Below are 18034 nucleotides of genomic sequence, written 5' to 3' on the forward strand. Positions count from 1 at the left end.
AACAGGACGAGCGCTCGTTCTGTTTCCTTTGTGTCTATGTCGTCCTTGTATCCTTCGCGCTGCACCTCTGCATGTAATATTTTGTTCGTACTACAGGTGAAGCCATCGCATTCGTGTCTTCCTGCGAATAGAAAAAATATTGCCGTATGAATGGGCCTCTGAGGTATAAGTGTCACCGCATGCAAAGAAGGGGGATGGCAAATGTCGAGCTCATGAATCAGCACTAAAATGTTTTTGAGGCGCACCGGTCGTCTTGAGCCACGATGAGCCACAAGGCGGCGTCTCGGTCGCTTGGCCAAGCAAGGAAAGGAAGCCGCGCGCCGGCTATTGAGCGAAGGCTTCGAGTGGGCGGTCACGCGCGGCCCCTGCTCCACGGGGTCGCTGGTTCCTTCCGTGCCGGTCCAGAACTCGTCGGGAGAGGCCAGGGCAGCCGGCGGATTGTCCCAGTTAGCTGCGGGAAAGGTCACGATTGGTGGATGGATTGATCAAAGGCAGGAAAACAGAAAGCCCGGAGAGGTGGACTAAAAGGGGCCCCGAAACACATTTTCTGTGCATTGTTTTGCCCGTTGGTTGCATAGAAGGAGTTATAGTGATGCTATTAGCATCGGTCGTACCGCGTATACTGCGTTTTTTAATATTTTAATTAGCTCTCAAAAACGAATTCGTGGCGCTGACGGTGTCACCATACAGTGGTGGGCTTTAGCAGCGGATATGACATCACGGGTGGCGAGCTTTATGATAGTAAAAATAGTAAATATACTTCAAATTGGGTTAATAACTAGAGATACGTTTTGTCAAGCATTTGTGTTTTATATTTAGCAAAACCAGCTTGTTTGTCATAGATAACAGCACTGTAAATCAAGTAAAACAAAAACACGCCACCAGAGGCACTGGCTCCTTATTGCACCGAAGGACTTTGCGCCTCTCTGTAAACATCCTACAACCTAGCACTAAGCACTTATGGCTACTCTCTATGTATCTGAGAGCGGCTTTGCGGAATCGATCTGATCGAGCCATTGCACTCTATAAGCGTTCGATTCGATCCCAAGGAAGGATGTGTTTGTTTCATATTTAGCAGGCGGTGCGCATTGTCAGCTTGTGGAGGATCACCGGGCGGCGGCGCCAGGTGGCGCCACGCTCCCGTCAACAGCGCGCGCTCCATGCCCGGCGTTACCAACCAGCGCGCTAGGGGCGATGGTTGGCGGTAAGCAGTGGCGGTACGCGCTATGCTAAATGTGTCTGATATCTTGCGCAGACTGTCTCACCGTCGCAGTATCTCGCGCTCGAGATGGGATCCATAAGTAAGGAAACGTCACTGATCAGTTTTCCCTTCTGCGCCGTCGTGGTGACGACGAAGCATCGCTGGGTCAGCTGGGCGTTCACATGGTTGTTGTAACCATGCAAATGGCGCCGCCAGCCTTGGCATGAACGAGTTACAGAGAACAGGAAACCATGGAGTGTAAACTTCCGCCACGTGCTAAGATAGGCTGTTTTGATTGGTCGCACAGTGTGCCGTCATTGACAGAGTGAAATGAGAATGGGAAGCTGCGCGAAAATAGAGTTGAGGGCAGCATTTTGTTTGCTTGTATTTTGAAATTTTTTTTAATAACTCCCGTTCCTATGCATCGATTCTCGTAATTATTTTTGAGTCAGCATCTGCGCGACATAAAGTATCCATCTGAAGTGCAACCGGCATCCGTTAAAGCGGTGTTTCGCAGCCCATTTAAGAGAAGCCCAAAACTTCAGGAAGGGTCAAGGCGGACAGAAGGAGAGTGCAAAGAGGGGACGCCACGTGTACCGTCTTCCTTTTCACGTACAGCCTCGGATCCCCGGCAACCTTTTGGAGTGTGCTAATTAATGTTATTTCTCTCTCTCCCCACGTACAGTCGTGATCAATATGTGAGGGAACGAATCCTGAGCATTCATATCTTGATTTCATCGTAATTATGCGGGAGAAACAGTTTGTTTTGTTTGTGGAGTAGTGTCATCTTGGCGCATAATATCCGAAGTCCTCAAATTTAGTGCGGAACTAACGAGAAAATTTGCTATTTTATGCAAAAAGCTTCTTCCCGCTGGTATTGCTGACGACTATTGTGCATTTTCTAGCGTTGACGACTACCGTTGTGAAAGTGACGACTACCGTTGTGCATTTTCTTCACTCACTTAATGGAAGTAATGAGCATACAAGGTATTAGTCAGCAGATATACTACATGCGCCAGTTAAAGCGCCAGCTGAGCTCCGTCCACTCCAACCTCTCCGCTCGCCCCAACGCCGATTCGAGCGAGAGAATACAATTGCCTGATGAATACAGGGAAACGAGGCAAAGGTGGCGTGGGTAGCCTGAATGGGCCTCTTTTCCACATGGCTTTGTTGCACACGGAGGTTGGATTAAAATGCATTTCATTTGCGTAACATATATGGCTAATGTGAGGAAGTATAAAAATTTCCAGTGTATCGGAAAATTATGAGGCAACTCCGGAAGGAACATAAAACATATAGTTATTTCATGTTTGCGCTCACAGGTACGTAGTGTTGTGTGCATTTTTATCTTAGTTTTAAAGCCAGAAAGGGCTGCAAATTTAGCGCAAGCTTTTTTACCCGTTTCAGCCTGTCGCTTCGGATGGTAGTCACACCCGCAGCATGTGCTCTGATGACGGGCCCACACGGGAAAAATTTGGGAACCAAGAGAACGCTCACTGCCATTTGCGAAGCGTTCTTTGTAGGCAAAAAAGGAAAGGGAAAAGTGCAGAGTGGAGACAAATGCGAAATAACAAGACAGCTGCACGATAACAGCCAGCAGTTACAACTGGACGGTAGGCCGCTTTATGGAAAACTGGCTACGCATGGCGTTGCTTGTGCGACGCCCCGTCGTCGGCACACGCACCCCATCGAGGGCGAATCTTTGAAATTGTGTTTTCGCTGGCCGGCTCTCGACGGCATCATAAAGGGAAAACCATGTGGAAAATCTTATTATGATTACGCCTGTCATTCCGACTTAGCAGCGATGCTGCAGCGTGCAGATGGTGTTGCTATAAACTTAGGTTATAACCCGAATTACTATAACAATGTTTTTATGATGTTTAAGTGTTATTACAATGCTCTCACTGACCTTATTTTCTAACGTTTCTTTAGCGTTACAATAAAGTCTTGGAAACAGATTTTCTAAACGCATTAGGTATTGAAATCACATCTATGCGACATTCCCTAAAATGATGTAGTTACTCTGCACGACCGCCAGTTGCGAGAGTGCATAGCTTCATTGAAAAACCTGCAAGGAGTAACGAGAGCGACACTTGAGAACTGCAGTGCAGCATGCTACACGCAACTCATGCCACACCTTCTTACGGATACTATCAATTCAAGCTGATATTGGCCATCCGAGAAGGTTGCCGCACCTCGATATTGGAGAATGGGTCGCTTGCAAGGTTTTAATGAAATTCTGGGGCTGTGCGTGCCCTATGGGGAAGGCATCCCCTCATTTACGCAACTGCGAAGTTTTGTTAGCTGACGAATATCATTACTTAACGACTGGGCACGGGAACACTGCTGTAGGCATAGTCTCGATTCAGTGCTCTTTCGAAATGCAGGCTTTCTTGGCTTTGCTCCTATCGCTGCCATCAGCTGCACGGCAAACCAGCCAGGGGCGGTATTCCGAGTTTGCGTCATAATAAAAAGCGTCATAATCTGCCACAACGGCCACACCTCATTGGCCGAAATGACGGAAGCGGAAGTGGTGGTCCGGATGCAGTAAAAATGGTCTAAAGAACCGACGTCGTGACGTCAAACACCTATCAGATGCTCAAGAATAGCCGACATGGCGGCGCGCCTGGAAGCGGAGCCTCTCGCTTCGAAGTGAACTAGTCAATGTTCCTGCGTTCTTCGACATGTGAACTGGCTATAAACTGGGTACCCGGCTTTCGCTTCGTCTTATCTTGCCTATAACAAATTGGATGGGTGATAAATTGGTCTGTTTTCATTTTATTGGACGATTTGGCAGCTCCTAGGCCTAACGAGCACCGGTTTGTGGTCGTGGCATACGCGTCGCTGCTCGAGCTCGTCGCGGAGACCACGTTGTTGTAGAAATTGTTCTCCTCATTCAAACCGGATGGCGCCACTATCAACGGAGTTATCTGGCGTGCGTACGTTGAATAATGCAAAATAATCCATAATGTCCGACAAAATGATCGCGTTTACTGCGCCCAAACGTGCATTTCGCGATCTTGTGTATTGCCTGGCAGCGTGAAATCGCTCTTGTGCCCGGATGGTGAGTCGCCAGCGGCGTGCTAATACACCGACGCGTTTGACATGCCAGAGGTGGTTTCTAGGCGTCCCTTACGTTTCTCAATAGCCGCGGTGGTGTGGCTCTGTATTGAGCTCGCGAGGTAGCTTGCCAGTAATTTTTATGGCGTTAGTGTGGGCATGCGTGCGCTTCGAACCTTGGCGAACCTACGAAAATTTCGTCTGCGAAGAGAAACATCGAAAGATTTTTTTTAGCTCATCCCTTTTATTTATTTGTTGAAGAAAAATTAAGAACATACTAGCGGCATATCGCGTTTCTTGCAATGACCGCATAAAGGAAATGAAAAACGTAAATTACCCTCTCAACAACCATCCGATCACAACAACAACTGTTGTTCAGCGATGTTGCAGACGGCAATTCGTCACTGCATCTTGGTTCAGCACAACACAGAGCGCGCATTGTGCAACGAGTGAGTGCCTGCCAGAAATTTCTCTCTCCGTTCCCTTTTACCCTCAAGATATTAATGTAAAGCGCCGTGTTGTGCGAACAAGGTAGCTACCTTTTATTTACCATCGGCGATCGACGTCTGTAACTGTCGCCTCCTGTCACTGCAAAGCCATGCGTATTTGAGTACAATATTGCCACATTGCTGATATTCTGCCGGCGCCACCTGGTGGTCGAACCTGTCTTCCAGCGCGTGGCCGAACGTCTTCTTTCTCTGGAATGTGCGCGGCTGTTCGGCAAGCCTCGCCCGAGTAAACGGTTGTGCTTCCCGCGTCCTCTACATTTGTCGGTGAGATTTGGTGGAGCCGTGCTGGGTACCATCCCATGTAAGCTGACCCCGTCGAAATCTTTGACGCTTCTCCCCGACGCACGGACGCCACACCTGTCCACAAAACCAGCAGTCGCCTACGAGGCCTGTAACCCGAGTTTGAGCCACTGAAAAGGCCTGTGCAAGCTATGACTTCCACTACTGGCAATTAGACAGGTCAGTACTCCGGCAGTGCCCAGCCGTTCGTCTTTCTCGCAACTCGTTCGCCACCATCCTTCCACGGAGACCGGTTCTTGGATGTTGATGATTGGTTGGCCAGTTTTGACCGTTTTGCTGCGTTCAACCAATGGGACGACGAGCAGGAGCTGATGAATGTTTATTTCGCACTGCAAGACTCGGCGAAAACGTGGTTCCAGAACCACGAGGCATCTTTTTCTAACTGGGCAGCTTTTCGCCGTGAGCTGCTGGCCACATTCAGCTCGAACGAGCGAAAGGAAAATGCTGAAATTGCCTACCGCTCCAGGTCACAGCAGTCCAACGAGAGCGTGGCCATGTTTATTGAGGACATGACCCGCCTCTTCAATCGAGCCGATCCGGCCATGCCCGAAGCTACAAAGGTGCGGCACTTTATGCGTGGGGTAAAGGAGCAGCTGTTTGCTGGCCTCATGCGCGACCCTCCGAGAACCGTCGCCGCCTTCGCCAAGGAAGCTACGAGCATGGAACGAACGATCATTGCAGGAACGGAGTGCCCAATACGGCCGTCAGGCAAATGTTGCAGCCACTCACTACTGCACGTCTTTGCCAGGCCCCGGGGATGAGGCGCTGCGAGAGCTTGTGCGGAGCATTGTCGCGAAGAACTGCGACACCTCCACTTGGATGCTCCGTCGGAAAGCATAAAGTGCCGAAGGAGGCGATGTCCTCGGCGACGAAATTCGGCGAACGGTGCAGCCACCACCAGCACCACTATCGGAGCCGCACGTGATGTCCTACAGCGATGCCCTGCGCCGACCTGCCTCCGCGCCGCAAGAATTTCGCCCCGTTGCCGAACCACGACCACCCCATCGTTACCTGCGACCCGTCGAGCAGCAGCAGAACCTGTGCTCTCCTTTCAGCAAAGCGCACGTATGGCGAACATCCAACAATTTCCCGCTCTGCTACCACTGCAGGGAGCCCGGCCAAATTCTGCGGAATTGCCCGTACCGGCGGATGGGTTTGAGAGGATTCCCACCGGACGCACCTCGACCACGCTTTGGTGAAAGACCGCAGGACATAGAGGAGTACCTGACCACTCAGGTGCTGGCCCCGACCTCGCAGCGGCGCCAATCGCGATCGCCGTCGCCGAGGCGCTTTGCTTCGCCCAGTCGGCCCTTATCCTCTGGTCAGTTCAGAGGCACGTCCCCTCGCCGGGAAAACTGAAGACGGCGTCCCTCGGGGTAGAGCCGCCGCCACTGCACAGAGTCAACAGCCTCCACCCGACGATTTGACGCGACGGCCCGAGCGGCGACGACCCGATCCGACGTTCTGCGAACGATTAGTTGCTGCTGAAATTTTACTAACCGCCGACAGTCATGGAGACCGCACTCGTCGATTCCGGCGCTGATTTTTCTGTGATGAGCAGGCAGCTCGCCACAACCATCCGCAAGGCTCTGACGCCTTGGTGTGGACCCGTGATCCACACCGCCGGTGGCCATGTAGTGAGGCCGATCGGCGTCTGCACCTGTCGCATCCAGATCCGCAGTCTTACTTTCACTAGCTCCTTTTCCGTATTACAAGACTGTTCGAAAGATCTCATTATGGGCATGGATTTCCTTAAAGAGTATGGTGCGGTCATCGACCTTCGGGAGCTTATGGTATCTTTTTCTGCCAAGCGAGCCATTGACACGAACACCGAGCCCAGCAGAGTAATGTTGCGTGTATGTGACAACCACATAACAATCCCTCCGCGAGCCATCAAGTTCGTCACAGTCGAGTGTAATGACAGCACCGGCAATCTTGGCATCGCTGAAGCGAACGTGGCGCTGCTACTCGCTCGGCAAGTTTGTGTCGCTCGAGACCTAGTAGAACTTGCAGCGGTCGCACGGACATCTTAGTCACCAACTTTACCCGTGAACCACAGCATTTAACGAAGACAGCGGTCATCGCTTATTTTGACGAGCTTGGAGAGTGTTCCAGGCAGTGCTCTTTGTCCACCACGTCAGACATCGACGATGCAACGGCTACAGCCATTCCGACAGACGTAAACCCGCACCTCTTGGCCAGTCAGAAACGCTGCTTGGAAAACCTCAATTCTTTCTTCCGCGTCTGTTTTGCATCAACTTCCAAGGTGCGACAGACGCCGCTTACCAAGCACCGAGTTATCGTTGCTGACGACCAAGACCACTATACCAGCGCCCTTATCGCGTGTCTTCAAAAGAACGTGACGCCATCCGCCATCAAGTTACACAAATGTTCCAGGACGACGTCATACAACCGTCCACGAGCCCCCGGGCATCACCTGTTGTCCTCGTCACGAAGAAAGATGGCACTCTCAGGTTTTGCGTGGATTACAGACGCCTCAATTACGTCACGAAAAAGATGTGTATCCTCTGCCACGCATTGATGACCCCATAGATCGGCTACGCCATGCCACCTACTTTTCGTCCCTTGACCTCCGCAGTGGGTATTGGCAAATAGAGGTCGACGAACGCGACCGAGAGAAGACCGCCTTTATTACTCCTGACGGTTTGTACGAGTTTAAGGTGCTCCCTTTTGACTTGTGCTCGGCCCCTGCCATATTCCAACGAATGATGGACACCGTATTGTCGGGCCTGAAGCGGCAGTCGTGCCTCGTATATCTCGACGATGTCGCGATCTCTGTCACGTTCGATGAGCACCTGAAACGTTTGCGTGCTGTTTTCGAGGCCATACGTTCCGATGGTATCTCTCTCAGGCCAGAAAAATGTCGCTTTGCGTTTCACGAGTTAAATTTTCTTGGTCACATTGTCAGCGCTCGAGGTGTTAGCCCACACCCCTAAAAGACGGCCGCCGTAGCTGCCTTCCCCAAGCCAATAGACAAACGGAGCATGCGTCGTTTCTTGGGCGTCTGCGCGTATTATCGCCGGTTTGTTCGCAATTTCTCCAAGTTAGCAGAGCCTCTGACCCGCCTGACGAAAGACGCTGAACCCTTCTTCTGGGGGCGAGGACCAGGAAAGAGCCGTCACGGAACTCAAGTCCCGTCTCCAATGTGCGCCTGTGCTTGGCCACTTCGACGAAGAGGCCGACACGGAACTGCACACTGATGCCAGTAACGTTGGTCTGGGTGCGGTCCTTGTTCAGCGGCAGGATGGTATAGAACGCGTGATTGCTTACGCCAGTCGCACTTTATCCCGTTCCGAAGTCAATTATTCCACCACAGAACAGGAATGTCTGGCTGTGCTGTGGGCAGTTACGAAATTTCGACCGTACTTGTATGGACGCCCGTTTTGGGTCATGAGCGACCATCATTCACTGTGTTGGCTGGCGAGCCTGAAAGATCCCTCGGGGCGGCTTGATCGATGGAGCCTTCAGTTACAAGAATTTGATGCCACTATCGTGCACAAGCCCGGCCAGAAACACAGTGATGCTGACTTTCTCTCCCGCGCTCCTATTCCCTGCCCCACGGACGAGTCCGACGACGATTACGCTTTTCTCGGTGCTGTCACCACATCCGCCCTTGCCCGCCAACAGAGGGACGACTGCGCACTGCGGCCGCTCATCGAGTACCTCGAAGGAACCGCTCCATCACCACCTCGACTCTTCAAGCGCGGACTGTCATCGTTTTGCTTGCGTGATGGTGTCCTCTACAAAAAGAACTACGGCCCAACGGACACTGCCTATCTGCTTGTAGTGCCTACAACGATTCGTGACGAAGTTCTGCGTGCGTGCCACGACGACCTTCCCTCGGGCCACCTCGGGTTTTCCCGCACGTTAGCGCGCATACGCCACAAGTTCTACTGGCCCAGGCTTGCTGCGGTTGTCCACCGCTACGTGCGAACCTGTCGTGAGTGTCAGCGCCGGAAGACGCCGCTGACTAAACCAGCCGGGCTCCTGTAGCCTATCGATCCCCTGCGCCTCCCATTTCAACAGGTGGGCATGGACTTACTCGGCCCATTTCCGGCTTCTTCCATGGGTAACCGGTATATTGCTGTTGCCACTGACTATCTTAGCCGCTACTGTGAGACCAAGGCCCTTCCCCGTGGCACCGCTGCCAAAGTTACCCATTTTTTCATTCACAACATTGTGCTTCGTCACGGAGCCCCAACAGTCGTATTAACTTACAGGGGAACCGCGTTTACGTCGGCACTTACGAGTGAGGTACTTCGACTCAATGGCACCAGCCATCGCAAGACTACAACTTACCATCCGCAAACAAACGAACTGACTGAGCGGCTTAACAAGACAATTGCCGATATTTTTCTATGTATGTCGACGATGACCATGCGAACTGGGACCGCATACTGCCTTACATCACGTTCGCGTACAACACTGCGCTCCCCGAAACGACGCGCTTCACTCCGTTCCATTTGGTGCACGGTCGCGAAGTTTTGACCATGCTGGACACCATGCTTCTTCCGGATCCTACTCCCTCTTCTGTCGTGGACGCTGAACAATTTATTCGTGACGCCGAAGCCGCTTGCCAAGTTGCTCGACAGCGAATCCGATGCCAGCAACAACGCGACGCTGAGCGCTACAACCTCCGCCGCAGTGAGGTGGTATATACACACCCGGTGACCAAGTCTGGGTGTGGAGTCCGATCTGTTTGCGAGGGTGGTCTGAGAAGCTTTGGAAGAACTTTTTGTTGGGCTAGATGGTGCATACTGTAAAAAAAGAACTGTAGCGCGACCAAGACGAACACAAGACAGAGGCACACAGGACTAGCGCTAAACTTCATCTAAATTTATTCACTGGCAGCGCAGCAAATATAAGGAAAAAAAAAACCCGATCACGTGCAGATACCAGGTCACACACACCACTATCAACAGAACCGTTCAAGATATGCCATCTCCGATTTGTATAGATTCACATACGTATCGCTAACACAATATACGCCTCTCTTCCTTATATGAAATGCCTCCAGTAGTTCCCTTGCCCTAGTATCTTTGCTTTTGCCCAAAATCTTTATCTGATGAAACCGTGGTTGACACTTTTTGCAGGACTGGCATCTATCCTGCGGCAAATGTTCTGCCACTCGAGGGCAGTCAGAACACTCAGTGAACACTCAGTGAACACTCAGTGAACACTCAGGGGTTTCAATAGATAATTTTATGAGGATACTTGAATTTTACCTCAGTGTGACGTTTGTCTCTTACGGCAACAAATTTTATCGCCAAAGGCAAGGGATCTGCATTGAATCCTGCGTAGCGCCTGTACTTACTAACATTTTTCTAACATCTATTGACCGCGCCCTTGACCTAAGTTTAACGGGGAATGGGGTTCTGAAAGTTTTTAGGCATGTTGACGACTTCCTGGTAGTTTTTAATAAACAGAATGCGTTGACGTACACAGACGCTGTGAGCACTGTGTTAAATACCTTTAAAGATATGGGAGGGGGTCTGAGGTTCACGCATGAGCTGCCTGTGCGGGGTTCTTTACAGTTCTTAGACATAAACATTAATGTGAGTGTGTATCATGCATGTTAGCAATACGCACCGCGAGCACAGAAGCAGTTACTACCGTATGCTTCGGCTCAGTCGAAAACAGTGAACGCGCCATTTGCCAAGCTTTGCCTTGAATCGGTTCTCCTGAAATCGTGCTGTCATACTATGCAAGGGAGCTATGACACGCAGGTTGACAGATTACTTTCGGCAGGGTTCCCAGGCACTGTCATCACAGCGGTTGCTGAAGCCCTCTTACAGAAGATAAAAACCATCAAGTTGCAGCAGCCATGTGTCAGCAGAGAAACGGCTGTCAAACCGGAGGTTGTGCCATATATGCACAAGGTAGCCCACCACTTGAAAAAAGTGGCTAACAAACATGGCGTGCCGGTTGCCTTCTCGGCCCCACTCAAGATGGCACAGCTCTGCGCGCGAATTGCGAGCAAAGACAAGAGTGGTTGCCGCGTCAGACATGCAAAGAAGTTTACGGATTGCTGCATCGGGTTGGTATATCAGATACCGCTGTCATGCGGGAAGGTCTATGTGGGCCAAACAGGGCGGTGCATAAATGAAAGGGCAGGTGAGCACGCGCGCTCACTGAAAGAGCTAAGTGGTGCGCATCTTCCTCAGCACTGCACTGAGTGTTCTGACTGCCCTCGAGCGGCAGAACATTTGCCGCAGGATAGATGCCAGTCCTGAAAAAGTGTCAACCACGGTTTCATGAGATAAAGATTTTGGGCAAAAGCAAAGATACTAGGGCAAGGAAACTACTGGAGGCATTTCATATAAGGAAGAGAGGCGTATATTGCGGTCGCGATACGTCTGTGAATCTATACAAATAGGAGATGGCATATCTTGAACGGTTCTGTTGATAGTGGTGTGTGTGACCTGGTATCTGCACGTGATCGGGTTTTTCCCATATATTTGCTGCGCTGCCAGTGAATAAAGTTAGATGAAGTTTAGCGCTAGTCCTGTGTGCCTCTGTCTTGTGTTCGTCTTGGTCGCGCTACAGTTCTTTTCTTACTGAGAAGCTTCTTCGCCGTTACTTTGGTCCATGCCAGGTGTTACGCCGCCTCAGCGCGGTGACCTACGAGGTGCACCCTCAAGGAACTGTGCGGTCGTCTCGACAACCGAAGTCCGAAGTAGTCCACGTGGCACGAATGAAGCCGTATTACTCTCCTTAGCAACTTTCCACAAAGACACTCGCGCCGCTACCTGGAAGTCTTACGTATGTTTTTTCCCCCTCGCGTGCGGCATCGAGTCGATGCCTCTTGGAAGGTAGAGGGCAATGCCGCATTGCTGACTTTCTGCCGGCGCCACCTGGTGGCCGAACCTGTCTTCCAGCGCGTGGCCGAACGTCTTCTTTCTCTCGAATGTGCGCGGCTGTTCGGCAAGCCTCGCCCGAGTAAACGGTTGTGCTTCCCGCGTCCTCTACATCTGTCCGTGGCAATATTATCTTCTTTAAGTACACCTCCGGCCTTTACGGTAAAGAAAAGAGTGCCTGAACTATTGTTTCAATTTGTTGAAGTCCATTGGGTAAATAAAGCAGCTTTGGAATTATCCTCTTTACTGTGCAACGTGAAGCGATACTAAACTTGTGGCTGAATCTTTCTTCTGTCGCATTGGTCGCGTTCTATGTCTCGGCAAATAGCAATAGCGACGCTGGACGTTTCGCTGCGGCAACCGCAACGCAGTGACATCCTGCCGGCGCTCAGAGTCGCAACCGATCCGACATACGCTTCCGGCGCTTCGACCAATCAGGTGGGGCCACTGCGGCATATTATGGCGCTTTTTATTATGACACAAACTCGAAATACGGCACCTGTGTCCTTGATCTCGTTTCCGGTAGCAATCCCATCATCTGATGACTAAGGCTTCACGCTCCCCCTACGGTGACACCGCTCGATGGCTTTCGTAGCGCATCATAGGCAATGGCGTCGCTACCCGTCAGATTTTTATGCAACCACCCCGTCAATCGAACATTCACTGGGCGCAAGAGTACTGCTCAAGGCATCGTCTTGATTCAGCGCTCTTTCGACATGGATGTGTGCAAACATTTCGCACTATAGGCGAAGAAATCTGAAGGCAGATGCCTAATAGTGTTCCCGTGTCCCGGAACTTTGTGCAAAAAACATTGTGTGAGTGCTTCTGAATGTTGCTTCTGCAATTATGCGATGGAGATATCGAATCTAACCTTGGCCCTCCTATACGCCGACTCACTCTGACTGAACTTGATAGCTTACCCGATCACTCTGCAGAGCAAATGGCTGTTGTGTTTCAGCTACTCAAAGGTCTGCACACACGTTCGTCGCAAAGCGCGAAGTCTCAAGCTGAGCTGGCAGCTGACATAATATTAATAAAATCCTGCCAAACAGTTATGCTGTCAGGCATCACCTATGTTCGCAAGCGACTAGACGACCTAGAAACCAAATCAGATTTATTCGACCATCCATCAGAATAAATACCCATGGCTAAGACATCGGTAGAAGAACTTAAAGCTGAAAACTGCCGCTTGCAATCGCGTCTCAACGAGCTAAAAGACAGGCTTCGTCAGGATAACCTATAATTTCACAGCATTCCTAAATCAAAACAATCATGACAGATAAGACAGTTTATGAATCATTTCCCGCTGACTCATTTCACCATGCCCACCGTTTAGTCAATTTTCTGCTGACAGATGTCGCCCAATTTTTGCAGGGTTTACTAACTTTAAAATGAGAGTTAAAGTGCTCTCACTTCGAAGACTACTGAAATCGGAGGACGTAGTAGTAAATGAAGATTTTTCGGTTGCCACAATGGCCGCCCGTAAAGAGCTAATAGATTTTTAAAAATCTCAACCTCGGTCAATAAAGTTAAAGCGTTAACACTATAAACTGCCCATGAATGAAAACACAACGCAATATCGAATAGTGTTCAGGAACTTCGGACACGCACAGATAAAAGTAGTAATAGTTGTAGTAGTGTAAGACTGGCCTTCGGCTTTGGAATCTTCAGGGGCTGACGCTTAACGAAGAAGACGACGAGAAGCGCCACACGCTACGAAGCTCGAGCGCCGAACGCTCCGTCCCTTGTGCGTGCTCTGCACTGACGGCTGCATCTGGTCTGCACCTGGACTCTACCGCTGGTTTTTCGCGACGCTGTACTTTGCAGCACGTTCCTTATTACAAGTGGTGGAGGCGCCAACCATCCCCTCGCTCTGGAGCTTCGCACCCGCGCATTGCCTACCCCTCTGCAATGCCTGAGACCGTCCCCCAAACGCTTCACCGCTTCCGTCGGCTGTCTTCTGGTCCGGCACCGCGCGGCAGCGTGACCCGGCCATCATCAGCGGCACAGATGACACGGATGTGGAGGATTGGATGGCCTCCTATGAACGCGTAAGCGCATAAAATAAGTGGGATAATGGCATCAAGTTCACCAACATTATCGTTTCTTTGAGCGACATAGCCAATCTCCGGTTTCGAAACCACGAGGCTAACATCTCAAGCTGTGCAGCTCTAAAAACCAGCCTGACAGAAGTCTTTGGCCGTCGCGCAGTGCGTAAGCTTCACGCCGAGCAACGCTTGCGAAGTTGGGCCCAGCAAAGCGGTGAAAACCTCAGCAGTTATATAGAAAATGTCGTCGACCTCTGCAAGCGTGTCAACCCTTCTATGAGCGAGGCCGTCAAGATCAGACATATAATGAAAGGCATTGAGGATGATGCCTTCCAGATGCTCGTCGCAAAAGGTCCCCACACTGTCTCCGATGTCATCGGCTACTGCCAAAGCTTCGATGAGCTGCGCAAACAGCGCCTTTCTACCCGGCGCGCAGGCTTTCAGGAGACCGCACTTTCCAGCTTGGCTCTCCCCAAGGAATGGTTCTCTGGACTAACAGTCGCTCCTCCAGCGCGTCCAGCAGTTTTTACGTGAAGAAGTCGCACGCCAGCTATCTTTGTTTACCTGCCCGCCTATGCCTGTGCCGTCGCTCACTCCCAACTTACAGAGCGTTATCGAGGAGCAGGTCGCTGAAGTCCTGCCACCTCCTCCTCAGCCACCCAGAATCGCGGCTCCTCTGACGTACGCCGATGCCGTGGTGCGGTCGCGGCCCTCACTTGCTGCCCTGTCTACAGGCCACCTACCCGAAAGTTAGAACCCCAGCGACCTGCAACTCCACCTTACCGTCCGGTTGCCTGCTCCCGATCACAGCCGCAGCCACTCTATCCCTGGCGCACAAAAGACAACCGTCCTATTTGCTACGCCTGTGGCGTCGCTGGTCACGTGGCTCGTTTGTGTCGCAGTCGTGACCACCGACCCTACATTTATAGGCGTGAGCCGACGTACGACTTTCCGCGGTCGTCATCGCCTGCGTCACACGAGCCGCCTCCGGGTTCTTCTCCTAGTTACCATCCCCGCTCTCACCGCTCGCCGTCTCCTGGCCGCCGCTCCCGTTCTCCGATGCACCGCAGCCAACCCGTCTTTCACGCGGAAAACTAACGTCCGCACTTCCGGAGGCAAGAACTGCGTCACCAGCGACTCACTAAAGACCTGTTTCTGTGCCTGCGAACATTACTACCGTGTTCGTTGAGGGAGTCGCCGTCGGAGCACTTGTTGGCACTGGCGCAGCCGTTTCCATTCTCAGTCACACCCTCTGTCGCATACTCAAAAAAGTGACGACGCCCCTTCCTCCCGTTTCTCTCCTCACGGCCAGCGCTCAGGACATTCGACCGTTAGCCGCCTGCACCGCCCTCCTGCTCATCGGGAACATTCCCTACACAATCGAGTTCATCGTCCTCCCCCGCTCCTCTCACGTCGTTATCCTTGGTTGGGACTTTCCTCACATGACGCCGTTATTGACTGCGCTCGTGCTCAGCTTGACTTGTCGCCCTACAGTGACGCCCCCTTGGACGTAACCGGTGCTGCTGCCGCTACTGTGGTCGTCTCAGAGGACACAGACGTTCCGCCTTTCTGTTTAGTGCTGGTGCTTCTATCTTGTGCTGCTCTCTCAGATGCAACTGTCACTTACGATGCGCTGACCAGAAGTCTGTTTTGCTGCCTCATGCCGTGCTGATAATTGTTCGTGGCTCCACCGTTATTTATGTGGCCAAGCCGTTCTCCTGCCCTACCACTTTACTCTGTGGCCAATTGCTTGGTAGTGTTGCCTTTCTCGATCCCGCCTCAACACACCCCCTCGTCGATTGCACGGCCAGCCTTAACGTCAGCGCCATTACGCCGGTTCCCATCACAAATCAGTCGTCTGTCGATATTTTTCACCGTTCCGTCGACGCCGCCTTGACGTCCACCCAACTAGACCAGCTTGTCGCCGTTCTGCAGCGTTTTAAAGCTTTGACTACTAGCAACCTTCGTTGGGTCGCACCACCCCCGTTACCCACTGTATTGAAACTGGAACCCATTCCCCTTTGCGCCAACGTCCGAACCGCGTGATAGCCGCCGAGCGCCGCATCATTGACGACCAGGTGACCGACATGCTCAAGAGTCACGTGATACAGCCATCGCACAACCCGTGGGCATTGCCAGTGGTTCTGGTCAAGAAAGAAAGACGGTTCTATCCGGTTCTGCGTGGACTACCGTCGCCTGTACAAGATTACACGCAAGGACGTTTACGCTCTGCCATGTATAGACGATGCCCTCGACGGCCTGCAGGGCTCTGACTTCTTTTCTTCACTGGACTTGCGCTCCGGTTACTGGCAGGTGCCGATGGCGGAGGCTGATCACCCAAAAACTGCATTCGTCACACGCGACGGGCTCTATGAATTTAATGTCATGCCCTTCGGCCTCTGCAATGCACCCGCCACATTCGAGCGCATGATGAACAACATACTCCGAGGGCTCCAATGGTACACATGTCTTTCTTACCTAGACGACGTGATCTTTTCCCCGGACTTTTCCTCTCACCTGCAGCCCCCTGAGACCGTTCTTCGCTGCCTCGGCGACGCAGGCCTCCAACTCAATTTTAAAAAGTGCCGCTTCGGAGCTCGGCAGCTGACTATTCTCGGACATGTGTCAAAAGATGGCGTTCTCCCGGACCCGGCCAAGTTACGAGCTGTGGCCGAATTTCCGAAGCCCACTTCTGTAAATGACCTACGCAGCTTCGTCGGCCTCTGCTCCTACTTCCGCCGCTTTGTCCGCAATTTCGCCACTGTCATTGACCCCCTGGCCACGCTCCTTTCTAGCCACGACTTTTCGGCCGGGTCGCCAGCCTGTGATGAAGCGTTTACGACACTCCGTCGCCTCCTGACCACTCCAAACAATTCTGCGTCACTTCGACCTTCGTTCTCCGACGGAACTCCACACCGATGCCAGCGGCGTCGGCCTCGGAGCAGTACTCGCTCAGCGCAAGCAAGGCTTGGACGAATACGTTGTCGCTTACGCTGGCCGGAAGCTAACAAAACCTGAAGCAAACTACTCTGTCACCGAGAAGGCGTGTTTAGCCATCTTTTGGGCGATCCTTAAATTTCGCCCCTACCTGTACGGGCGCCCTTTTGACGTTGTCACCGATCACCACGCCCTCTGCTGGTTGAAGGATCCCCCTGGTCGACTGGCGCGCTGGGCTCTGTTAATGCAAGAGTAGGACATTCGCATTATCTATCGTTCCGGCCGCCAACATGCCGATGCTGATGCCCTGTCACGTTCCCCGGTACCATTTGAGGCAGTGCCTTGTATATCCGCCCTGCCTTCTTTGACGTTTGAGTCCGCTGATATGGCTTCCGAGCAACGCAAAGACCCGTGGATAACTTGCCTCTTAGATCTCTTATCTGGCCAATCGCCTCGACATCCTTCCCGTGCTCTCCGTCGTCAGTCCCACCATTTCGCCATCTGAGACGAGCTTCTTTACCGCCGCAACTATCTCCCGGACGGTCTTAAGTGGCTTCTCGCCATTACGACACATCTTCGCTCCTTCATTTGCTCTTCCTGCCACGATGACCCCCAGTGTGCCCATGCCAGATTCTTGAAGACTTTCACCCGTCTACGGCAGCGGTACTACTGGCGTGGGATGGCCCGTTATGTCCGCCAGTTTGTTCAGTCCTGCAGTGCATGCCGGCGACGAAAAGATCCACCTGGCCGACCCGCCGCTCCTATGCAGCTGCTGCCTTGCCCAGCGCAGCCCCTCGAAAGGGTTGGCATCGACGTCTACGACCCTGTTCCGAGCACATCAACCGGAACCGCTGTATCTTCGTTGCCATCGACCACCTTACACGCTATGCTGAAACGTCGCCTTTACCATCCGCTAAAGCCCACGACATTTCATCCTTCATTCTCCATCGCATCATTCTCCGCCATGGTGCTCCCAAAGAGCTGCTGAGTGATAGAGGTACGGCCTTCCTCTCTGAAGTTGTAGAAGCTCTCCTTCAGGAATGCAACATCGTTCACCACACCAGCTCCGCCTATCATCCCCAGACAAATGATGTGGTTGAG

General features: G+C 52.0%; 1 protein-coding gene across 1 annotated transcript in view; it reads right to left on the minus strand.

Moving 5' to 3' along the window:
• Positions 1-18034, minus strand: part of LOC144133746 (uncharacterized) — a 62418-nt gene that overhangs the window by 18473 nt on the left and 25911 nt on the right. Inside the window, exon 3 of the mRNA XM_077666868.1 lies at positions 246-451. Coding sequence (XP_077522994.1) covers positions 246-451 — 206 coding nt within the window. The remainder of the gene's footprint in view (positions 1-245; positions 452-18034) is intronic.

Source organism: Amblyomma americanum, chromosome 5 (genome assembly GCF_052857255.1).
Source record: "Amblyomma americanum isolate KBUSLIRL-KWMA chromosome 5, ASM5285725v1, whole genome shotgun sequence".
Taxonomy (NCBI): domain Eukaryota; kingdom Metazoa; phylum Arthropoda; class Arachnida; order Ixodida; family Ixodidae; genus Amblyomma; species Amblyomma americanum.